At 44.1% G+C, this 25,416-nt stretch overlaps 3 protein-coding genes across 3 annotated transcripts in view; 1 reads left to right on the forward strand and 2 right to left on the reverse strand.

Annotated features, from left to right (window-relative positions):
• Positions 1 to 6,506: 6,506 nt before the first annotated feature.
• On the reverse strand, positions 6,507 to 18,315 carry slc38a6 (solute carrier family 38 member 6). The gene is made up of 16 exons (XM_076749586.1): positions 18,045 to 18,315; positions 16,079 to 16,209; positions 15,884 to 15,957; positions 14,683 to 14,735; positions 14,521 to 14,560; positions 12,487 to 12,565; positions 10,416 to 10,501; positions 10,268 to 10,326; positions 10,106 to 10,177; positions 9,586 to 9,642; positions 9,205 to 9,284; positions 8,991 to 9,091; positions 8,767 to 8,891; positions 7,970 to 8,114; positions 7,530 to 7,624; positions 6,507 to 7,383 (listed from the first exon to the last, which is right to left on the reverse strand). The coding sequence occupies exons 1-16, from the start codon at positions 18,135 to 18,137 to the stop codon at positions 7,300 to 7,302; spliced, it is 1,374 nt and encodes a 457-aa protein (XP_076605701.1). The 5' UTR covers positions 18,138 to 18,315; the 3' UTR covers positions 6,507 to 7,299.
• Positions 18,316 to 18,409: 94 nt separating this feature from the next.
• Positions 18,410 to 21,518, forward strand: trmt5 (tRNA methyltransferase 5). The gene is made up of 5 exons (XM_076749398.1): positions 18,410 to 18,460; positions 18,588 to 19,162; positions 19,821 to 19,945; positions 20,077 to 20,716; positions 21,199 to 21,518. Exons 1-5 carry the CDS (start codon positions 18,453 to 18,455, stop codon positions 21,252 to 21,254), a joined length of 1,404 nt encoding a protein of 467 aa, XP_076605513.1. The 5' UTR covers positions 18,410 to 18,452; the 3' UTR covers positions 21,255 to 21,518.
• Positions 21,453 to 25,416, reverse strand: part of mnat1 (MNAT1 component of CDK activating kinase) — a 33,068-nt gene continuing 29,104 nt past the window's right edge. Inside the window, exon 8 of the mRNA XM_076749399.1 lies at positions 21,453 to 21,847. Coding sequence (XP_076605514.1) covers positions 21,727 to 21,847 — 121 coding nt within the window. The 3' untranslated portion in view covers positions 21,453 to 21,726. The remainder of the gene's footprint in view (positions 21,848 to 25,416) is intronic.

Here is a 25,416-nt window from a genome sequence, read left to right on the forward strand (position 1 = left end):
TCACCCCTCTCTGCCAAATGTCAGCGCTCCACATCTCTCTACTCCAGCTGTTATAAATAAAGAGGCCAGGTCCCAGATCTTACACATCCCTGGGATACAGACTGTCTTGTAAACAACGTCTCAGGCATGACCTTACTGAGCAGAGAAGGTCGTAATGATGAAGCAGGAAGATAGTGGATCACCTCAGTGCAGCAGTGTGGATGCACTCACGCTTGAAATTTTCTGCCGGGCCTGATGTGTTAAAGTGAAATATTTTGCACCTGAAATTTGTGCTGCAGATCAAATTGACTAAAAAGAGTAAAAAGATGCTGGTTTTTGTCCACAACACCTTTGAGTCAAGGTATTTTTTGTGTCTAAACAATATGAGAGGTCATAAGCTGTCTCACAGAAGCTCACTTTGAGCATGAAGATACATTGTTAAGCCTCATTTTGTCCAGCAGAGGGCAGAATAAGACTGCTAGAATGAAGTTTTTTTTCTATTTACCTTCCACCCTCCTCTTCCTCACTGCTTGTCTCTTGCTTGTGATGAAGCAGCTTTAAAAATCTGGATATTCCACTTCCTCTCTCCATCATTTTCCCCCGGAGCCAGAGTTGGCATTTTAACCATCCAGGATGATTTGTTTTGTTTCTTTGTTCTACTTTCATCTTTTTTCCCTCCGTCTGTCAACTCTTTGCCCTGCGTCCCTTCCTCCTCATTCCAGTCTCACTTTCTCTCTGTAAGTGGTTGTCATGGCCAAATCTTGAATTATGCACCCTTGGGAAAACATCACAACACCTAACCGAAAACACAGATTTGTGGGTTGCATGTGTACATGTACACACACAGACACGTGCATGCTTTAAACACGCACAGGCATGAATTTATACAATATTTCTGACGTATCTCCTCCATATACCACAATTTTATTGCACCAAAGGCCAGCTACCAAAAGTCTCCCATATTTCAGAGCAGGCTCTATACATCTTAATTTCAGCCACCTGTAGAGTTTCCACATTCACTTCACAGCCTGCGCTCCACTTTATGTCCGTGTAACCCAGGACAGCTCAATCCTCTGGCTGGCTGCCCAGGTACACCCTATAGCTGCAGCTAATGAACCATAGCATAAGTGCCAAACAGGGCAGCAGGGAAAGGAGAGTACGGCCCAGATATGAAGCCCATTCCCAACTCTTTTGACCCCGGTGAGAGAAATCCTGAGGGGCCAGTAGCCTATACACTCCTCCACAGAGCTAACCCCCATCCTACAGGCACAACACTCCAACCTCTCCTCAGGCATAGAAAAATGCTAAATCGAGCTAGAGACACACACACACACACACACACACACACACACACACACACACACACACACACACACACATCCCTTGGGCTCTCCTGTGTGGAGGCAGAGGCACTCCATAAATCACACCTGTAAAAGCTGATTTGGTACTAAATGTGCTTTATTCACAAGTGGTGTTTACTGCCAGTGCTCTACCACGGGAGAACATGACTTACGATGGCAGCATTCTGCAGAAATTCTACCACGATGTAGAGAGCAGGCCAAATGAGTTTGTGTCATAACAAGGTTTTGGACATTTTTAGCCCATGTTTGCACTGGCACACAGGAATTTTTCATAGGGGTGATAGATGGGACAACTGAAAATCTTTGGGTGGCACACAGCAATTGGTGGATGTAGAATATCAGACAGCATATTAAGCACATCAGGCATACTCATTACTCAGAAGCATATTGTGCATATACTCACAAGGATGGACTACTGGGGGCCAACTGAGGGCTCCTTGGTGGTACCACTGTGTATTAGAGCTTTGATTAGGAAATGAGGGGAAAGGGAGAGGATGGCACGCAGTAACAGGGGACATTGTGTTTACATGGTCAGTGTGTCATCATTATGCCGTGCTGTGTTTTTTGTAAGGCAGAGTAAGAAAAAAAGAGGAAAGAGGAACAAAAATAAAGAGCGGTGTTGTGAAAAGTGGAGGAATGTAACTGTGAGAGTGTTTGGAGCTGTGTTGGACAGCGATGGAGAGCATGGAGGGTGGTGTTGTGGTGGTGGGGGGGGGGGGTGAGCTCTGTCACAGCCCCTCCAGGGTAATTGGGTCCAGATGTGAGGCAGCGTGGCCCCTGCGCCAGCAAGGCGTCAGGGCTGCATTAAGAGCTCAGCCCAGGGTTGATGGGATCGTAGAGACAAGCTCACCCCTACACACCACCCCAAAAACACAGACTGAACCCCATACTGTGCCACTGACCACTGGGCCTCCACGAGTAGCCTTCCTACCGCTCAACGCCTGCTCATCATCTGCCAAAATAACTAAACACTGCAATGCTTCTCAAAACATTGTTATTTACCAGAGAGTTATTTCACTCTTGACCTCGATTTCTGCGCTCACAATATAAAATCTCTCATTCTCTCTGCAATGCTTATTATGTCTTGGTGACTATGGTGACAACAATCTTTGAGTCAAGTCTATTTTATGTTATTGTGTTTGCTGCTGTTGTGTTGGCCCTGACTCTGGACTGACAAGATGAATGTGTCAGACAATTCCTCCGCTGAAAAGCTGTTTCAAGAGTCTCTATTCAAGACAGCAACATATTTGCTGCAAACAATGGTTTAACACTGGAGTTCTCAGTGTTTTTAGTGAAAGGCAGCTCTGGGTCCTCTGACATCCACATTGGAGGTAAGATGAAGGACATCATCCATGGACACATGTGCAGCACAGAGCATCTGAGGCACATTGGCGAGAGAGCAGAAGCAAATGACAATGTGGAGACATATATCACACATAATGACCACAGAAGATAAGGACAGCTTTTGTGAAATGAGATAACGCTCCTTCCTTCCTGTTACAAACATTTGCCTCACGCTTTGTTAGCTGTCAGTGTCCTAATAGGCAGTCTATACTTGCATTTGCGGGCGTTTTATCACACAAAGCATGAAGAAATGTGTGTGTAAAAAGAGTGAATTCGACTTTGGCCAAAACATCTGCTGTCTCAAAAGAGTCCTCAGAGCGAGGAATGCTCTTACTGTGACACAAACAGCATGTTTTCTGATAGAGCGTGGAAATTGATTAAAAGCAGAAAAGCAGCAGGGAGAGATAGTAAACGGAGGGAACAGAGAGACGGGAAGGACAGAGGAAAAAATAGACCGAGAGCACTTCATCAGTGATGACACTCGCGTATCGATGGCATTTGCTGAGTTGCAGTCTGCCACCATGACTAAAAAGGAAAGCCACTCATCATGCCAACCAGCATTAAAAGGTTTATGTGAAAGACCCTTGTAGCACCTTTCAGCCAGGAATGCCTGTTGAACAAGATTATGCGGGTAAACAGAAAGCAGATGTGCGTGTTCTCAGCTCTGCTTCAGTTTCTGACCTCCACTACCTGTGAAGGCACATTGATCTGATGTTGTTGTTGAAAGACAAACAGGAAGAGGAAGTGGAATACTGCATTGGCTCTGCTTTCTGCCAATACTAATTTGAACAGGGTTAAAATCACCACAGTGCAAAGCCAAACTGAACAGTTTGGCTTTGCACTGCTGGGTGTTTTTTGCAGATGATCTAATCCAGTGGTTTCCAGATATTTTTTGTCACAACAACCCTCACAGGCCTGTCAGATACACAGCACCTGTCAAATTTCTATTTTCTTATTAATGTGTGATAAACTGGACGTTATTAAACACTTTTTGTTTGTGGATATTGTCATTTTTTTATATAGTTGAATTGTCAATATCCTCCTGACTACAAGTAGTTCAAATTTGTCCTCTACGGAGGACATTTGTAAACCTGAATATCTCCCACCCACTGCATACTGCTGAATTAACTCCTTTTGCTATCTGCAGAGAAGATTTAGGGCTTTTCAATGGTACCAAATGTGAAGGGGTAGGGCTTTGGTACCTTTCTCTTTCTCATTAAGGAAAATGGCGTCCATCAGTGCAAGCGCATTTTATGGGAAGAGGAAAAGTAAGTGCATAATAGTTTTTATTGAGCAAATTTTGGCTTGAAATGTTGATGGCATATATTTTAACACATTAAAACATTATCTGAAATGTTTAACTGTATTTTAGGATAGTATTTAAGTGTTTAGAAAGTGTCCTAAAAAAAATGTTTTCAGTATTCTAATTACCTCACAAAGATTGGGAAATTAAAAAAAAAAAAAAAAATTGTGATTGGACAATATTTTTTTTCCTGGTAGTCAGGAGGATATTGGATATTGCATTCATGATACTAACATTTGACCATTTGAGGGGTGGAAGCTGCAGGTTTAAAGTCAATTAGCCAAATATTTCAACTGTTTATCCATTACTTTTACCTATTTCAACTACTTATTTATTACTTTTAGCGTTTTCAACGGTTTACTTATTGAGTTTAGCTAACTATTTTAACTGTTTATCCATTACTTTTAGCTTTTTCAACAAATTATTCATTATGTTTAGCTAACTATTCCAAATGTCTAGGCATTAGCTAGTTTTAGCTAACATGACTATTTTAACACTTTATCCATTAGCCTATTTTTAGCTAACGATTTTGACTGTTTATCCATTAGTCTACTTTTAGTTACTTGTTACAACTATGTAATTGCTGTTCATTACTTTCAGGTGTTTCACTTGTTAATCCATTACTATTAGTGAACTATTTCTGCTTCTGTTTCCTTCATAACTCTTTTTCACTTAACACACTCTTGGGGATGGACAGCTGGTTTTTCTCAATGGATTTAAGATCATCATCAGATTTGGAATATTTCAGCTGCTCATTTTCATCCTTGACACGAATCTCAATGCATTTAATCAAATGGCAACAGCTCTATTATAGCTGAATTGGTTCATCTTTGGTGAGTTTGTTATTGTAATCCCTGGCAGACGTACCCTTTGGTTCAGGTACCTCTTACTGGGAATCACTGATCTAATCCATGAAGGCAATGCCATCAAACAATAAGATGTCAAACTGTGTCAAAGGTCAAAGTAGTGACACTGGGATCAGACCCAGCTGTTACCAAAAAAAATCCTCATCTTGAACAACAGAAAATATTTTTCAAAGAACACAGCCGACACCTCTTAAAACAATACGAGAGCAGAGGCTGCCAACAGGGGATTAATTTCAGCCCACCATCGCTCCTCCGCCTCATTCCTTCCTTTAACCCTGGGAGATGGTGTTGTCATACTGCTGGACATGGGCCCGGGGTGTGAGTGAGTTTAAATAAACAAAAACACTCCCACCCCAGGCTGAGGACAAATGCCCCAATCAGACCTCCATAAAAACAGCTCTGGTCTGTGTTAATGTGCGTGTTTCCAACACATGATAAAACTAGGAGAAAACTGGAGCATCTGGTTATCTCCTCCTAGTTAGGCTTTCATAAACCCAGAGAGGAATGTCAATGAAACGAGGAGGAGCTGGACTGCTGTGAACACAGACTGACACTAGGTGGTAACCTTGTGTTGCAAATGAGTTTACCTCAGGTTCCCTTAGGAAGTCACAGGTTGTTTTAATTCCTAAAAGAGCATGTGTTTCAACAAGGTGTGGTGGCAGAGGGCTGATGATGACCCATGGAAGTGCTAAACAACTACGTTAAGCCACACTTAGCCCTCCTCCCCCCCTGCTCCGAGTAATTAAGTAACGTTACATTCACTGAAGAGCTACTTGTACTGAGTGTTTCAGTTTCATGCTCCAGCTTACTTCTACTCCACTACGGTACATTTCAGAGGGAAATATGCTTTTCACTTGACAGCAGTTGCTTTTCAGATTTAGATTTTACAATTAAATATGCTTTTAAATATGAAACCACTGGCCTTGTTTCAGATATCTATTTGTTGTTAGCCACTTGCCCTTCTCAGATGGCTTAATTTAAATACTGTTTTACACCTAAAGAAGCCAACATTTCACAAAATTATTAGGGGAAAAGTAAAAAGAAACTAATAATAATAGAAATGTATGGAGCGGAACTACCCTCATTAATCATCGTATTTTGTAAATTTAGCTTAAAATATTTCTGCATTTTTACTTAAGTAGGACTCTGAATGCAAGATTGTAACAGAGTATTTTAAATGTTCTAATGGTACTTTTACTTAAGTAAAGGATCTGAGCACTTCACCACTGACTCCCAGATATACAGTGTATATTCATGGGAGCGTCCTTCATAGTAGAGGATGGAGGTCAGGGATATTTCCTGCAGTGGGGAACCTCCCTTGAGGGGGCGTGAAGAGCGGGCAGCCACTGCTTTCTGCAGGGACGGTGGGGCCGCTGTGCCTAATTCCTTCGATTAAAACCAGCAGTCGGGTGCCTCTAGGTTCCAGAGGCAGCATGAAGACAATCTAAACAGCATCGTGATTAGAAACGTACCGAGCATGTGGCTTTCATTAGCTACAGGCTGAACTCACAGCACAACAGCGAGGAGCAGGTCTCAGCGTCAGCACTGTGCCTGCCAATCAAACACACAGCCATGAATGTGACATGTTGTACTGATGATTTCCACAACACTGATAAAGACATGTAAGTGGTTAAATGAACAAACTGACATGTCAGTACATAAACAAGTTCCCTTTAATTAAATGACAGTAATTTGAAGACTAACATTATATCATTCTCTGTTATAACCAGATAGAGTACACTGTAAGAACTGCTCCAAACAAGAACTGATCGGTTTAAAAAACCTGCAAGACAACTCTTAAAGCCAAAGAACACAAGTAGCAGCAGAAACACCTGAGGTTTGGACTGTAATTGGTGTGGCAAATCCATACATGGATTAAACAATAAAAACAAATTTAAAAGAAAACAAGTTGGAATAAATAAAAATAAAAACACTTGGCCATGAATCAGGGAATGAAAATCAGTCGCGTGCGTGAAAATGTGCCAAAAAACAAATTAGAGTGAGACACATTTGCATCATTTTCAAATATCAGATAAACAGATTTACATAAGGTGCACAATCGTCCACACAGAACAATACAAAGGCTCTCAGAAAGTTAAATAATAATTTAAAAAAAATGGATGTAAAATGAGCTCAAAGGAAATGGACACCTTGCCTGACACAAACCTCACCTATGGTTTGTTCCAGGCAGCATCTAGAAAAGATTTGTAGAAGTGATTAGACCATGAAAAGTCCCTGTTTTCTTTTAGTTTGCATGTTAGGTTGATTTCTGAGAGTTCAAAAGTGGAGAGAAAAAAGAACCTAGTGTTGAGAACACTTTCACCAGAAATAATGTGCCTGAGGTGATGCTGATTAGCATCTGTCTGATCCAGTATTCAGTTTCTTTGGCATGCTTTTCCCTTTCTTTGCTCTTGTGCTTAATTTGGGAAAAGGGGTCCAGAGAGGGTTAGACGCTCTGTACCCACGTGATGACAATGACAGAGAAGCTGACGAGTCCCATAATCACACCGAACACCACCAGGACTACAGCCTAGACACAAAAAGAGTATAAACAACACTGTTAGCATCAATACCTAAATGGAAATGAAGAATTTTTAAAGGTAAGCACTGATGTTAGTGAGCAAAAATGTTTTTGTTGCTTGAATTTAACAGCATTTCATTAATATGTGTCATTACCCCGACGGAGTCAAAGGATCTGAGGGGCTGGCTGCTGATCTTGAGGTAGAAAATGCCGGGGAAAACAAACAACAGGCAGCTGGATGTTGTCGATCCTGGGAAAGAAACAGGGAAGTCAGTTGAACTGCACAGACAAAATACTGTGTGTCTGATAATAGCAGCTTCATAAACTGCTCGAGCAGGACTGCACCATTAATTATGTATAAGCAGATACTGTGATTTTAGCCACCACGATCAATAATTGTGGAATATTGACATCTTGACTGAGATCTCAGCTGCTTTTAATGTCTGCTGCAAATGAGATCAAAATATTCAAAGGTCACAGTAAAGCAAATCTGTGAGCCTACAATTAAAAACAATAACAACTGGATAATTTACAAAGACCACAATGTTTAGCATAATAAACTCTTCTCTTCCCATACTTCCAAAGCATCACATACCCACTACTCCAAACACATTTCTGATATCAGGCACAAAGATGGCCATCAGCAGCACCACACCCAGGATGGTTAGAGTTGCAGTGATGTGGATCAGCCAGGAGAAGGGCCGTCCTCCACACAGCAGCAGGATCGCAGCCTTACGGGCCTGCAGCAAACACACAAACAGAGCAGATTCTAGCCACAGATGTACCGTGTTAATGACTCTGAGCAAATGTCTGACAAGAGAAAGACAGGATGTGCAGCGGTGTTGTTTGGACTGAGAGCGTGGTGGTGGTAGACGTGAGAGGCAGAAACTGTAAAAGAAGAAATTATCGTTGGATTATCAAATTTCCAATGGTCCTGGAAATGTGCGACGAACACTTCCATCAGGAAAAATAACCAAATCTGAAAGCTTTAAAGTTTTAAACTGTGATATTTCATGAAAAGCACTTTATTCCAAATGTCTCATTTAAGATTTCACCAAAAATCAAATGTTTGCACCAACCAGATCTTGTATAAAACTTTCAGTTCTGTGCTCCACAGCACAACTGACTATGAACTGACTACTTCAATGACCTGCAGTCACGTGACAAATTAAAACTCAGTGAACCTTCTGCTAAACTGCAGGAGCAGCCAGCAGCCAGGAGGAGAGGACAAGAGAGATCGCTTGTAGAGGCTGTAAAAGTGTAAACAGTTCAATATATATAGCATGCGGACATTCTTGAGCTCTCCCTCCTTTTAGCCCACAGTGAATAAAAATGTGACAGGAGCAAAAAACGCCCAAAAACTGCTTGGGGTTCTTGGGTCAGTGTACTTACCGGGAAGTGAATAAGGGGCACAGTCAGCAGCACTGAGACCAGGATGGCCAATCGAACCGTCATCACCATGATGTCTCGAGGCAAATACATGTCGTAGCCAAGCAGCAGCTCAGAGTTCACATGAGCTGTGAGCCGGAGACAAGAATAGAGTGAGGAAACAATGAGAACAGATATGACGGGGCTTGGAAAAGCAGCTACGGTCAACTGTGTCACCGCAGGCTTACCATAGAAGGTGAGGTATCCGAACATGGCAGAAATGAGGTAAAGCAGGAGGCTGAGGCTAATGCTGACGTTGGTAACGTTCTGCATCCTTTTCTTTGTAGGCCTGAAAGACACGAGGACATATTCACTGAGAGCAGTGCTAACACAGCTGGTGAACAATGGATGTTAAATTACACAGCAGAGGTAAAGGTAAAGCTGAGAGGCTGCAGCGCTCACCGGTCCAGTTCACAGTAGATTGGCAGGATAGCCGTGTGGCACAAGAAGGAGAAGGCCATGGTGGGGATGGCGTAGGCGCTCTGCAACACACATCAATCAGGGTCAAAGGTAAGGTTTGTGGAGCAGTAATTGCCATCTGGGCTTCAGGGTGTGATGATGCAAAGTTAAGGTATGAACTTTCCTGAGTACATTTATTCAGTGGATGTAAATATATGTTATTAAAAACTCTGTTAGTGTGACTTCTAAGGATCTCAGCTCCTTATATACACAGCTAAACCTTGATAGTTTAAGAGTGTCACTTCTCACCAGAGTCCTACACAACAACTTCTCACAGGTTCTGCATGTGCAGCACAGAGAAAAGGGCTGGACTCATACACATACCTTACTGGAGATGACAAAGAGTTTGGGTGTACATTCTGAGTCAGAGGAATTTGATATCTGGAGAAACAAGGAGAGAAGAGAGGTGTGTTATTTCTGAGAGGAGAGGACTTCTGCAGTGCTGCTGGAAATGGGAGAAACGCAGAGCTGGATTCCGCTGCCTGGCTTTGGAGCTAAAAGGAAAACAACCACCTAAGTAAACCAAGCCAAGTCTGAAGCTATACTACGGTGTGTATAATTCCAAAAGGCCAGAGGTCATTTCCAGACTGATGCAAGGTCGCCTGCACTTCCTTCCCCTCAGGACTGGCACCATTCACCATACACAGCTCTCTGCAGCCTTCTCTGGTCCTCATCAGACAGAGTCGACACTGTCAGTAAACTCTGTCTCCTGGGTTTCCCTCCTAATCCTGCAGCCATGACCGTCTGCTGCAGTCTATCTACATCAGACTTGAAGTATCTTAAGCATGTGTGTCTGTGTGCACGTGGACAAGTGCAGAAGGAAATTGGGAGTTGTTGTTGTTACCTGGAAGGAGGCAGAAAGTGTAGTTATGTTGTGAGGCAGTGGGCAGGGGATGGACCACTTCTTCACCACAACCTGGAGAGGAGACAACACAACATGTCAATCACAAGGAAGGTGGATAATAATCAGAATAAAAAGATTTTAAAGGGGCTAATTAAAACTCACCACAATGGCAAAGTACAGCATGAAGAAAAAGGCAACACTACTGGTGTAGCCCAGGAAGCCTGTAAGAGACAGACCGGGTGAGAAACAACAGTTCAAACTGGTCAAGGCAGCAAACCAAGACACTACTTGATCTACCTACAGCACTTACCAATTTTAGGCAACATTGACAGAGGAAGAACAACACAAAGTGTGATTAGGATCAGAAGCAACCTGCCATCTTCATACCAGGCATTTCTGGAAAACAAGTGGACATGAATTATTAAAAGGCCAAAGATGGATCCACCACAAAGCCACATTTCCCATCACTGTCTCCCTAGTCCTGCACTGGATGTCATGGATAGCAGAGATGAATCTTCAGTGCCTTAAAAATGGGCCGGCTCTGGAAATTTGTCTCCATTTCGTGCTCAAATACAGAGCGACAGATTCATCATGTGGTACGAATTAAGGGCTTTAGCTCTTGCAAACCATAACAATTATGTAATTCACATGCAAACGTTGTGTCGCTCCGTCATTTGAGACCACATTTCACTTGCCGGGTCTTTGGAGAGGGGGAATAATATTTTCCTTTGCTGAGGGATAGCCTTGGCGGTTTATTCGGGATTTGGGAGCAAGACGAGGAGGAGGAGGAGTAGGAGGAGGAGGAGGGGCAGCTTTCGAGGTGACACATGTGGAAGGCATGCCGGCTCCGTTGGGGTCGGGGTCGGGTGGGAAGGGTGCTGCCTGGCGCTGCCGTATATTGGACCGCAGCGTGGGGTCATGAGGGACTGGCTCCACCGCTCTTTATGGGGCTCCCACAGTCAGCAGCACCTGCTCTGACCACATCAACACCCACTGACCCCTGTTTGGCAGTTTCACAGCTGTGGCGTTACCATAGGCGCTGATGGATTTGTCTCTGCTTCCACACAGTTTCTGCCCCGTAACTGGATGTCGAGGAGACCTCTGCTCTGACCCCCCGACTCTCTCTTGTCCAATCACTTCTGCTCTAACCTAAGTTTAGCTGAGGCACTCGACCGCAGCTTGGCTAACCCCCTTCTCCACTCTTACAGACCATTACGCAGACAGAGGGATGTAGAAAAAAATCTCCACCACCACCAGAATCCGGCTCGAGGCTTACCGTAAAGGCGCAGGATACCTAGACAACCCATGAAATGTGGAACATTTCACGCTATAACAAGATGCAGGACAGCTCTCAGTTAAGGTTGGAGCTTGACTGCCAATGAGTCAATCTCCACATAGTGTTGAAGATCAACATAAATCTGACCAACGCAGCGCAGATCCACGGCTGTCCACGTCTTTGGCCTCGTTACTGAGCTGAACGACGAGAAACGTGAACGGGACATTTAGCCTGTTAACACAGACAAAGACTAAAAGATTGAGCACGACTGTGTTATCGCTCTGCCATATTAGAAGAAATGAGCCAGAAAAAAGAAACGCGTTTTAATATACAACAACTCGTTTATGGAGGCTTTGATGGAATTGAGTATGTGTCTGTTAACATCCCAAAGCCACTCATTAACAGAAATGTTTTGTTTCCCTCAGCAGTGGGCTGTAATTAGAATGGCAGAACTGATATCCCCTTGTATCAGTCTGATTCCGGGGAACATGTGCGAGAGATTTGGGGGTGAAAGGAGAGCGCTAACACAAAGCAGCTGTGTGTGGAAGAGTCAGATGTTGACGGATCGGGCTGAGAGCAGCTACAACTCTTGCTTAAACCGGTGTGGCCAATAATAAAGTGATAGAAGTTACATTCTTGGCGTGGGACTCCTCTGTGAGCTGCAGGCTCGTCCACGTAGGCCAATGAAAAGATACAGGCTGCTGATGATGGGTGACGAATGGCTCTCGATCATGAATACATTTCCTCTGGGCACGCTTCTGGCTATATAACGCGGAGCACCGGTTCCCCTCCAATCGCTCACAGACAAAGTATTAGTAGTGTACTGTGGTTTGGTGAGAGGTCTTCTTCCACCGCATTATTCATCCGTTTCTCATTGCCCTGCAAATTCCAGTTTGTGTAGCTTTGTGGCGCAGAAGTGTCAAACTTGACTTATTTGAGGGCCAAAGGTATAATCTACAACATCATGGGAACGGGAATGACTCATTCTTTATCTTAGTGCAGCTAATCTAAAAGAACGGTTTGGCTTTACCCGCAGCTGTGACAGACTCTGAACCAAACATCCTTGTTGGTGAAAGAGGGAGCTCACAGAGCTGTATACACCCACCCTGTGCTGTCTGGGCTCAAGAAGCTGCTGATGGCTGCAGGAAGCTCCGACTTCAAGATGAACAAATAGGATGACATGGCTGAGGGGAGAGAGGAGAAAAGGTTCAGGAAATGTGTGTTTTCTAAATCAGATTAAAAAAAGAAGACAGTCAGACCAAACTACTAAATCATAAACACAGCAGATGACTGTACGTTGCCACAAGTAATGCTAAATTGCTGTGTGAGGGTGGTGCGTGTTTTCCAGTGCGAGGAAATGGAGGGCAGGGTGGAGGGGGTACCACAGCTCTGAGTTAATGCAGATGGGTGGGGCAGGCAGCTCAAGGGGATCACGAGCAAAGCCCTCGGTGCAGAAGTGCAGACATTATGCAGATCTTCCAACTGCTGGAGACCGGGAGCAGCAGCCGGGATGAAGAAATGCAAAGGGTGGGTGGGTGGGGGATGCTAACAATAATGATCTCTGACGCTAATCCAGGTATTTCTCCCCCTGCTCCACCTCACTAGGAAACAGGATATTATCAGCCTCCGACAGGCTCCAACATCCTTCCACGGACAGCCAATCAGAGAGGGGATCGGGGTCACTTCCCGAGGGTCATACCAGCACTCAAAAACACCAGGAGGAAAACGGGAAAGAGGAGATGGAGATTGCACAAGGCACAGAGGACGTTACTGGTGGAATCGGGATACAGGTGCAGTGTGTGGTCAGTCATAAAGGGAGGGAATGTTAAGGGATTTAAATTTGTGAAGCGAGGCTGAGCCAGAGTTAGTTGGGACCTTACTGCCCCTGGGGCAGGTCTTGCGCTCGCCGTTAAATAAGCCTGGACCATAATCCCTCAGATCCTGTCTTTGTTTATAAAAGAAAATTCCTGCAATAACCCTCCAGCCCACACAGACAGAAGGACACTCACTCTGTGAAAAACTAATGCCATTTATAAGCACTAAAATCTGTCAATAACAGGTTATTCTGACATGAACCATAAAAACAAAACTTTTCAACCACACAAACCCACACAGACAAAGATCACACACCAGGCATGATGCAACGGTTTAGCTTCATGCATTTGGTTACAGTAAGCACAACAACACTTTGATGGGAATTCCTGGTGGGATAATACTTACATCTCTAAACAACAAAAGGCCCTTGAGTGAAGAAAAAGGATTGTTATTGCCCAAGTGGTTGGAAAACATATTCTAATAATAAGCATGCATGTAAAAATTCATTGGAAATCTGATGTAAACCTTCTGTGTGTGGTCAGCGAACAGTGGGAGAGTGTGTTCAACATAAGACAGAGCCACTTTTCATTTCATTATGAGCGAGGGGAGAGGCAGCCTGTGAGAGCCCTGGGCTGGTCAGTAATTAAGGTCAATTGGCCCATCAGGCTTTGGCAGTGCAGATGAATGTTTACCCAGAGTGAGGCTAATTGCACTCTTATAAAAGGGGCCCGGGGTGTAGACAGATGCATGCTGGAGTGCTGGCTCTCACACTCTCACACATACTGCCCCATGCTGGGAAAACCACAAACATACCAGAGGGCACAGCAATAATCCACTCAGCCGTGCCACTAATGACTGCAGAGGAGCGATCACCTCAGCTCTCCACTGTCTGAGGAGCGGCGTTTGTGGCCGACGGACGGAGGGAGATGGCAGTAGCAGTGAGAGAGAAGTGGGGGGAAACAAAGGGAGGGGTCCCATTAGGTTACTCAACACTGGGTGGGTTTACCATCAGTGATCAATTAGATGAGAAGTCAGGTTTCAGGCTCAGGGGAGGGGGCCGAGAGGACAGCGGCTTCGTGGTCAAAGGTTATCAGGCAATCTGGATAAAAGCCTTACAGGAAGGAGGGAGTGAAGCTGAGCACAGAGGCTTCTGATCACCAGTAGGAGGCACTATCTGCCTCCAAAATAAACTGACCATAGTCTGACCCTGCAGCAGTCTGCACCCTCTCCACCACTCTGCTTCTAAAAAACCACAAAATCAGTTTATGTCCAACATGTCAAAAATAATGTATGGAACTGTGCAGTGAAATGGGAGCTGACTTACCACCAATATTTTGGATGAGAATGGCAATTCCAACCAGAACCTAAAAAGAATTTTGAAAAGGTGGTTAGTGTGAGCATGTTTCCTGGTCATGTTGACAGTGTAAGTGAGTCAATTTCTTTTCTGACAGGGCAAACTCACACTGATCCAAAAGACAACACTTACTTTTCCTGGTTTTTGCAAGGCTTTCCCTCCAAGGTCTTCATATGAATTGATACCTACGAGAGTCAAATCAAAAACAGACTTAGCTACAACCCTGATTCCAAGAAAGTTGGGGCGTTGTGTAAAACATAAATAAAAACAGAATGCCATTTCCAAACAAACTGCGTTTAAAGACAACAGTTTTGCAATGTGTTCCCACGCCCATGTAGTAATTTCCTTTATACAATCATGTGTTCACAAAGTGGTGAACCTCTCTCCATCCTCGCTTGTGAATGACTGAGCCTTTCCAGGATGCCCCTTTCATACCCAATCATGATACTATCACCTGTTACCAATCAACCTGTTTACCTGTGGAATGTTCCAGGTGTTTTTGAGTTTATGTCAGAAAGGATTAGCAAATGATCACATCCTGTTTTAGTCATGTTTGACACAGCTTTCTGATTGAGCATTTAAAACATGAAGAATCAAAATCGATGCAGCAGAAGCAAAAATTGTATCTTTTTTTCTTCCATGCGTTCTTCTTTCTTGTCAAAACTTGGCGCCTACATTACCCACAACGCAACTCAATTGCCAGTTCAGTCAGACACTGTGTGTGATATGCACGTGCTGTCTAGCCTCAAACGCAGATGAGTAGCAGGCTGCAGAGGTCTGGCAAACTCACTTCTTTCTAACTCCACAACACCAGATTTATTTCATTTTCAAACTTGTAGCCATCAACCCCAAGCGATGCTGACTCAAGTGACATCACTTGAGGCAATTCATCAGACTTTCCACCCTGGAGCCATAAAAGGCTTAACATGCTCAGGCACCGGTACTCTCTAAGGCCTGAAAACACACTTTAATGTTTGCAGATGGTGGAGTTCTCTTTCAAAGATGGTCAAGAATCATCATAATATGTCTCAACCCTCAGGAAACTCTCATCAGTATTTGGGAGGTAATTGATCTGCGACAACCCACCATTATCTCTTTTTATCTTGTCAGCCCCTTTGTAAACATTAATTACACATTAACTGAGTCAATCACAACTAGGAAGTGAATTAAGACAAAAACAAAGAGACAAAGATGCTCTTAGACAACATATCAGCCAGCTTCCCTGAACAATGATCCAATCATGAGGGAAGTAAGTTGGCAAAAAAAAAATCTGGATAAACTCACAGCCAGCCTTATCTAAAGTTAGACTGCATGTCCATTGTTAGCCTCTCACCTGTTTGGTCACATAGCTTCAGAAGGAGATGTATAGAGTACGCTGCCAGGCTGGACACTATTATCAACAGGATGCTAGAGAGGAAAGATATACAGAGCATAAATTAGTGTACATGTAGTTGTGTTTATGTCTGATTTGTTTAAAAAGTTGTCAGATAATTGAACAGCACTGTAGGAGAAATAATACCAGCCTTACCAAAAACCAATTATTCCAGTGCTAGCCATAGCATAAGCTAGACCCAGTATGCCGCTGCCCATGATGGCATTCATCAGGTTAAACACAGAGGAGGCAAAGGAGGCTCCTTTGGCTCTGGTCGGCACAGATCCCTGCACACAGAGCACAGACAACATTTAGATGAAACATAAAAAAGGGAAAAAATGAGCATGAAGACAAAGAAGCAGAAGACATCTGATTATTTCTGTAAGAGCTTCGAGAGAACTGCTCCTGACAGCATTAAGAACAACTGGCCATCCCTGATGATGGATGTCATGAAACAACACTGCAGTGGCACGTAGGATCAGGGAATGGAAATGGGAATGTATTGGGTGGGATTTGAGCTGCTGGCTGTGGGACAGCTGCCTGAGCTCAGGATAAGGGGAGCTGCCCAAACTGCTTGACCTCTCTAATAGGGGATATCCTGGAGAGAACGAGTGGCAACTCTGGTGTCAGTGTCACAACAAGCTTGGATTGACCCGCGGGCCGCTGAATCCGCTTCACTCTGGGCTACAGTACCGAAAGACAGGAAGTCAACTATGACGCCAGATGGAAATAAAAACTGGCTGCAGCTACTTAAATCTAACTGACTGAATGTGACTTTTAAAATAATACACACTGGAAAATAAGATGTATTTATCAGAAGCTTATTAATGTTCAGGGTCACAGCGAGGTAAAGCATACGCACGGTCACCAGTGGAGCACACTGAGTGAAACAACAAGCCCACCTGTAACATACACAATCACTGCTCATCTCACCTGGTTTCTACTCTACTGTTTGCTGTGTGTTTGATTTGGTGATAGGATTCATTAAGATAACGTGTTCACAGACATGTTTTCCATGAGTGGTTCAATTAAGTGTATTTACATGACAATGGGTCAATGTAAGAAATGCATGGCTGTTTCTGCTGCCACCACTCCCTCTGAGTGTCTGTTTCTGACCACAGGAAATCAATACGTGAATGACAATGATTGATAAAATCTGATCATGAATTGGGGTTACTGTCATGTCAGATTACTCATTACTACCGATGAGCCCTGCTAAAACACTACATGCATCCACATTTTGCTGCTTCTGCACTTCTTATGTAATGTTAAGAAAAACACTTCAGAGAAAACAGAATCTGGAGATGTCGTCTTAAAAACACCCTCATATGAATTTGTAAATCAGAGCCATTCACAGTCAAATGCTGAAGCCACAGATGATGAATAACAGAAGCCCATAACTTAACTGGAATAATCCCTGTTCAACCAGAAGACATCGTCTCAATCTGAAACAGAAATTCTTTGAGCTCACAGAATCAATCACTAGTGTTAATGCAGCCCAAAAACTATCATGGTCAGTGATGATGACACCACTGATATGCTTTGATAAGGCTGTAGCTTCCACTGAGGACACCAGGGTCATGTCCTCTGTATTGCGAACGGAGGGGGTTTACATTCAACAAATACAGAGAAATGATTCATGGGGTGCATTTTAAGGCTGGTTCTGAAAAACTCAATACCTCCAAAAACAAGCAAGTGAAACTCAGACACAATAAAGGGATTTAGTATGTCGACTTTGAGAGGCTCCCTCCAGAGCAACAGAGCATATTGTATAACAGTTTTAATGGGCTGAGTGGAGCTCATCATGAAGAGCAAACTGAAAGTGTACGTTAGAAATAAATAGAAATACAGACACATCCTCAGTGGAAAACAGTCATTTGACTACCATGGTGCCATTTCTGTTTTTCTCTGAGTGCTGACAGAAGCACAAAGTAGAGAGGAAACTGAAAAAAGAAGCTTTTCAGAGCAGGCACGTGATGTCAGAAAAATCTGGACAAGTCAATCAACTTCGTTTACTGATAGTTTACCTGTGCAGGTAAAAGCTGCTTGCAGCTGACGCTCAGACGTTCAGACTGACGCTGTTTCTTAGCTGTGAAACACTTGGTGCTGCCTGAGTACTTACATTTATTAATAAAGGTGTAGTTTCGTTGCCTTCGGCGTCCCCTGCGGCGCATTCACTGTACAAATCTGTGTTTGGATTTCCACTGACGCTCATTTTCTCCTCTCTAACACTGAACACACAACCGACAAGAAACAAACCCTTCAAACTGCTCACTGTGTTATCGCTACGACGGAAAGCTGCAGTTATGAGACCATCTCCTCTTAAATCACTTTTAAACTCTCTTCTTATCAACCTGTCAGCTGCCGACTCTTGTTGTTGATCACTCGTCACGTGCCCCACTTTTCCGTCGCATTTTACACGTCGTAACGAGATTGTCCAATCAGAAAGCTACTCTCGGCTGGTTTGACGAATCACCAGTCGGCACCGGTCGACTACTGATGACGCTTCACGCGTGCCGGAGAACGGAGGATGTTGAGGTGAGCTCTAAATGTGAATTCTCTCGCAAATAATAGCATAAATTAGTATTTATTTAATCTTAAATTGCTCAGTTGTATTTAACATCACACACAGTTCACAGTTTCAGCAGCTTGTTTGTCATTTCAGGCGTCTCTCCAGAGTCTTTTCACCTATACAAAGTCAAAGAAACCTAAAAGCTGCCGTTGTGCACCGGAGCCTCTGCTCTGCTGCCAGCGTTGCTCTTAAACCCATAATGGAGCCTAAACTGTACCGACCCCCTCCAGAAGTCCGGGGTATGACCTCTCTGGACAGAGAGGCCTTTACACAGACTATTACTGTCCCCGCTCTCCGGGTGCCGACCGGGGTCTTAAACAAAGTGGTGAAGAGCCTGAGAAAGTCGGCCATCCAGCGTCCAGGGGTGCCCAGGGTGGTACAAGCTAAAGAGGAGAGTAGTGACTTTCGTTTATTCCTGTTGGACCCCCACAAAGTGACCTCGCCTAGCTGCTTCAGCGAGGCTGAAGCCGAGGCTCTGAGGTCGTTTGGTGTCGCCGAAGAGCTGCAGCGCTACGAGCTGCAGCTCACCTATCACAACCTGAAGAGTGAGGAAGTGCTGGAGGCTGTGCTCCCCCAGGGTCAGGATGTGACCTCTGGGTTCAGCCGGGTGGGACACATCGCACACATGAACCTGAGGGAGCACCAGCTCCCATACAAGAACCTCATAGGTGAGAGCCAGATGTTGGAACAGAAGGATTTCAGTACAAAATAACAAACAGATGTGTGTTTGATTTATTTAGGGTTTTACATGTCTGTATTAAGGTTTTCAGTCAGATGTTTCTTACTGTGTCCTGTTACTTCACAGCAGATGTTTAGCAAGTTACATTTCATGCAAAGTTGAGCAGAGTTTGTGCACTACTTCCTCAGTCTAACTTAAACGCACATTTTTTTGACGTTATAACAAAACATATAACATAAATTGGTTGCGTTGAAGCTCTACAGTGTGCTGACCCTTTCCTTCTTAAATAGGCAAATCACCTCAACTGTGACTTGCTGTCATGTGAGCAATCAATTCTAAAGAGGAAGAAATGTTTAATCAGTGCCCTCCAGTCCAGTTTTGGGCTTTCTATAATCTTCCACAGAAACGTCCTGATTTCCAATTGTACATAAATTGCATAATGTGCAAACTGATATCCAGATATCCAAATATTTTATTGTTACTGGTGTAAACACAGATATTACATGTAAAGCATAAAGATGTGTGTTTATTTATATTTTCATCCTAAATTCTTTTAAATGTGTCATTTTCTGGACCATTTTAAAACAAAGAAGAGATCTGAAGAGAGGTCACTTTCATTGCTAATTTTGTGTCTACTTCCATTGCAGGTCAAGTCATCATGGACAAAAACCCTGGTGTTACCTGTGTGGTCAACAAGACAAACATAATCGACTCCACTTACCGCAACTTCAAGATGGAGCTACTAGCTGGAGACGAGAACATGGTCGCCAAAGTAGGTTAAACCACAAATGTGCTATTATTTTGTGTTAATGATACACACATACTTACTTAGTATCATACTTTTGTAGTGATTTTCAGATCATTGCCTGATGGGTGATAGAATCTCTTTTGTCTGTGCTGCAGGTGAAAGAAAACGGGATGACGTATGAGTTTGATTTTTCTCGTGTATACTGGAACCCCCGGCTGAGCACAGAGCACCAACGTGTGGTGCAGCTCGTCAAACGTGGGGACACTGTGTTTGACGTGTTTGCTGGCGTTGGACCCTTCGCCATCCCGGCTGCCCGCTCAGGTGCCAACGTGTTGGCCAACGATCTCAACCCAGAGTCCTACCGATGGCTGCAGCACAACTGCAAACTCAACAAGGTGGAGAACAAAGTCAGAAGCTTTAACCTGGACGGCAGAGCGTTCATCCAGGGAGCCGTGAAGCAGGAGCTGCCTGCGCTGCTGAAGGGAAAAGCTGGTGTTCATGTAGTGATGAACCTGCCTGCCTTGGCTCTGGAGTTCCTGGATGCATTCAGAGGCCTGTTGCACCAGGAGCCTTCCTGTGATGAGAACCTACCCACAGTGCACTGCTACGGCTTCTCTAAAGACGACAACCCTGAGACGGATGTGGTGAAGAGGGCTTCCCACAGTCTCGGATTCCCTCTGGAGAACCGATGCTCTGTGCATTTTGTGCGTAACGTAGCACCCAACAAAGATATGATGTGTGTGACATTCAGAGTCCCTGAAGAGGTCCTCTTCAGCAGTGATCATGAACAATCAGGTGAGAATTGATTAAACAGTGAAGAATTTAGGAAGACATTGGCAGCTCTTTGAAAAGGAGAGTACGAGGTAACCGGTTTGCTCAGTTCTTAGAAACACATTTTCATGTCATCTTAATTTTTGTGTATTATATTTTACTACTCAGAATAGAGCTGAGATCTTAGTCAAGTAATTGCATTGCATTTTGGCCTGTTAGTCTGACAAATCACGTAATTTGAATATCAGCTTCAGCACTAGAAATTCATGATGGAAATCTCTTGTGGTTCTGACATTTCACTATGTTGATTTACTACTTAATAATCAGCAGACTGTCAGATAATGAAAATAATCTTAATTTAGAGCATTCACACTGTCACTGTTGTTGTATGTGCTGTGTGTGTATGTTTTCACTGTACTACCAGATGGGCCAAACACTGCTCTCCAGCTTGGTGGACGATAACGTTGTACATGATTCAGCTCTAAACAGATTTTGTTTATCCGCAGAGTCTTCAGCAGAACCGGCCCCAAAGAGGCAGAAGTGCGAAGAAGCTACAGATTGAACATCATCACCAAATCCACCCGTCACTGTAAGGAACGCCAGGGAACATTCGGGTTCAGGAAATTAGAATTATTCTTTTTATTTAACTGCTGCTTTTATTACAGATGTTGTTGCGTCTTGTCATGAGAAATCACGGCCCAGCTCTTCAGTAACTGACTTCCTTTTGTTAATACCAGAATGTCTCAGTTGTTATTATGCAGAGCTTGATATCACCTATCCTAAATTGTTTCATTTTTAAATAAATCTATAAAATAACGGACAGATTCTCAGTCTTCATCGTGATTTATTTAAATATAAAATTAACGCAAAATATAAAAAGACATACACACCTTGACCAAAAAAATCAGTCAGAGCATTGTCCACTGACCACAGCGGCTTCTGCGCTCCCCATGGTGGCAGCAGTGTGGTTTTATTAGTCCCGTTAGTCACATTTCTATCCAGTGGCTGTTGTGCTGTTTGAGCCGTGGATGTGTTCAGCCTTTCACAAGGAAGAGCCCACTGAGAGCGTCTTGAACCGCTCGATGACAAGCCAAAGCTGAGGTGTATCCTCCAGCTGTGTCCTGAGGCATGGCAGCCCGCACGTGGTTCAGATACCTGAGAACACACCGAGAGCCCTGGTCAGTTACAACAGTGAGCTATTTTGTAAATAATGTGACTGACTGGCAGCCATGAGAGCTGGTTTCAAAAGTAGTTCCTGTGAGTGTAACCTGAGTATAAGTTTATTCTTCATTAAACCCACACTTGAAGTTATTTTTTCTGGCTCTCCGCGACCCTTTGGCCCTTTGATGAGATCAACGAAGACAGACGTACCCATACACTAACACTGGAACACCTTGTGCCTAAAAGCCTCTCCAACGTGGCTCTATTAAAGTATTATGGGTGTCTTTTATTTTTTAAGTGCTTACAGATGTGTGCTGCCAGAGCCCCTTTTCAGCTTCTTAAGCGAAGGCAAAAGTCACTGTTTATTTTCACATTTGGGCACAGACAGAAAAACAGTCAAGCTGTTAATTTAGTCTCCACATCTTGTCGCCACAGTGAAAGATGCCCCTCTCCTTGTGTGTGCATAGGGGGGGTTGACCTGTGTCCCCACCCATTCTAATCCTTCCTCCACTGTCAAAAAGTGCTCAACGGGGGAGAAACCCGCACACATGTTCTGTACTGCTTTCTTGTAGCATCTGACTACAAAGCTACAAAAGCAAAGTCCTCCAGCAACTGAGACAACACGTAGCCTTGCCTGCCAATACTGCCTGCCCCTCCACCGCCCCCCACCCTGCAGAAATCACAGTCCTGGCAGAGAGGGCTAAAGCCCTCACACGAGTCTGGCTTTGTTGCCCCTGTTCCTGTGAGCCGGGGAAACTTCAAAGTGAAACGGAAATCAAGAGCACAGACAGACTTCTGTGATTTCTGTGCCCATTCAAGCTGCTTTACAGAGTAACCCAACACCTGTGTGGAGGCACACAGAGACTGAGAGTCGAGGTGTGTGTGTGTGAATGAGAGATGGACAGGAAGAAAAAGGTGTTGGTGAGAGTGCACGCTGAATAGATCATCTCATGCTTTGGTGTTTTATGATTCTATGAGGTGCTTTGTTCGTAAAGCAGTAAAAACCTTCGCTGAAAATAAAAGTTGAAACATATTCACTAGCATGACTGTGACATCAACGCAAGGAGTCAAACACTCATGAATATCACACAAGATGACCTTGTTTTACAATGGGCAGTGAAAGTGAGAGGAAGAGCAGCAAGAGATGTCAGTCAGATCTTGCACACAAAGACCACTCATCACCCACTAGAGAAACAACACACAAGTTCAAAACAGGAGGCCCAGTGATTAATAATAACTTCATTAGGCCCAAGCTGCTGTAGCCTGTCCTTCAGAGCACTTGAGGGAGGTCTTCTCATATGGCTTCCTGCATCAGATGAGTGCTATCTATTGATTATATTGTACTGGGCCTTTTTAATGGTGAAAAAAGTGGGCTATTTACAGCCTGGCTAAGTCTGCTCTTCCTGCTAATCTAATCCCCAAGCTACTCATGTGGTCATTCCTTCCAAGAAAGCTGAGAGCTCTGTGTAACTTTATACCTGCCTGCCCCTAAGGAGAGAGAGAGAGAGCAAGAGAGCAAAAAGAGAACATGAAGCAGAGGGAGGAAGAGGGTGAGTGGTGTAGGTGGGGGGTGGGGTGGGAAGCAGAGAGAGGAGGGAGGATATGAGGTGAAATCACCTTTGGGTATCATCATCACAAACCCTCTTCTCTTAAAGCAACCCCGTCTGCCCTCTGCTCACCCCTAACACCCGAGGTTAGTTCAGTTCTGCTCCATTAACTCAGTGCCTGTATCCGCACCTTCCTGTAAAGGCGAGCCACATACATGTACACACACACACACGAGCGGCCAACGACGCTCGTGAAGCTGAAAGATAAACTCGACTCTTTTCACATGACTGTACTTGACGATGCTGAAACATTAAGAGTGGACTGATAACGCCTAAGACGTGCCACGACTTGAAGTGCATTAAAAATGTGCGGCACGCTTGCCTCCAAAAACAGGCAGGCTCTTTACACAGCCTTCAATCATAAAGCCAGATACAATACACACACACTATACCTCTGAAACAGACGCTCGGAGCCCCTCCGACGCGACTCTTTCACTGTTTGTACTCACACTTTCCACACCCTCCCACTCCCCCCATCCCATCTTTCTCCCTTTCTCTCTGAGGACTGGACTGCCTTTTGTTCGCAGGGCCGTGAAACCCAAGCCGTTTCGGCCGGTAACATCTTTCACTCTCCGGGCCCCACTGGAGCATTAGCTGCAACTTGATATGGGTCTTTTCAAAGCCTCATATTATTGGGTAAATATGGGTCACTTTGGACTGGCCCATTATGTCGCTCGGGGGGGGGGGGGGAGTGGGAAAAGACGAGTGCAGGTGATGAAGACAACTGAATGACACAGTATGACAGTGTCAGACTGCAACTGCCACAAGACTGTATGACAGGGGTTTTCCATCAGTGTGCATAGTCAAAGAAGTGATCTATGTTGATATCTTCCTTCATCTTAAACGATGTGCATGAAGTGCTGCAATATTCATTTGGAATCAACAGTAGCATAAGTGTCAAAGTTAGATTTTTTTTTTGTATTCTCAAAAGCAATGTATAATCTAATAATATAATAGAGGACAAAGCGCTTGCATTATTTTTCAACCTCTACTCATACCATCTGCTATTACCCATTTCTTTCAAAAAGCCATGTGCAGTTGGATCAAAACTGTTGAGACCTAACAGCATTTTTCCACTTGGGTCTGGAACTTTGAATACCTGGGCAATGTCTCCTGCTAATGCTAATAACGGTCAGAGTTTTTCCTGATGGGACCCTGAAAGTATTCCCCACTCTGAATGCCTGGAAAACACCGCGCAGCTCCATCTCTAATTCAAAGTGAAAAGATAAGTGCCGAAATGTTCCGGCGGGTTCTGCGTGATTTCCAGCTGGGAATGTGTGGCTCCTCTTTGTGTTTGGATCGGCGACGATGCCGCGGAACAGAGGGTGTTTGGGTTCTTGAGGGAAACGGCTGCAAGGTTGGGACTCCGGAGGGAAAACAGCAGACATAAGACGGAGGTGCAGGCTGAGTTGGGCCTCTTGTCTAGACTCCATGTGTTGGCTGGAATTGGATTAAGAAGAGCTGTGGAAGGCCGGGCTTGATGGAAAAGAAAAGAGGCCTGTAATTCTACAATAGCTATTTCAGCAAGCAGACACTTAATCAACATACAAACCACAGAGCAGACGCGCAGGACAATGGAGCAGTCTGAATCAGTCTTAAACAACGCTCGCTGTAGAATTACTGTATGTGGTTTGGCTGCTTACATACTGAACATTCCTGTTTATCATACAGCAAGTTCAAAGACGCTAAACTGGCTCCTTCAACGGAACAGAAAACATAAGGCAATATCTGAACCAATGGCATTTTCTGAGAGCATCCATAATTTCAAAGGTCTGTAAGGCTGCTCTTACATTTTTCCTTCAAAGCACCGGCCTGAGACCTGGCCTCAGCTTGGCACCTGTCTGCTTTCACACCACCCTCAGTGATCCGGGGTCAGCATTTGTTTTTACCTTTCAAAGGATGAGAGGCTTTTTGGATTCAGCCTGTCACCAGCATGATTCATGACCCAAACAGGGC

This window comes from Chaetodon auriga, chromosome 14 (genome assembly GCF_051107435.1).
Source record: "Chaetodon auriga isolate fChaAug3 chromosome 14, fChaAug3.hap1, whole genome shotgun sequence".
Lineage (NCBI taxonomy): Eukaryota > Metazoa > Chordata > Actinopteri > Chaetodontiformes > Chaetodontidae > Chaetodon > Chaetodon auriga.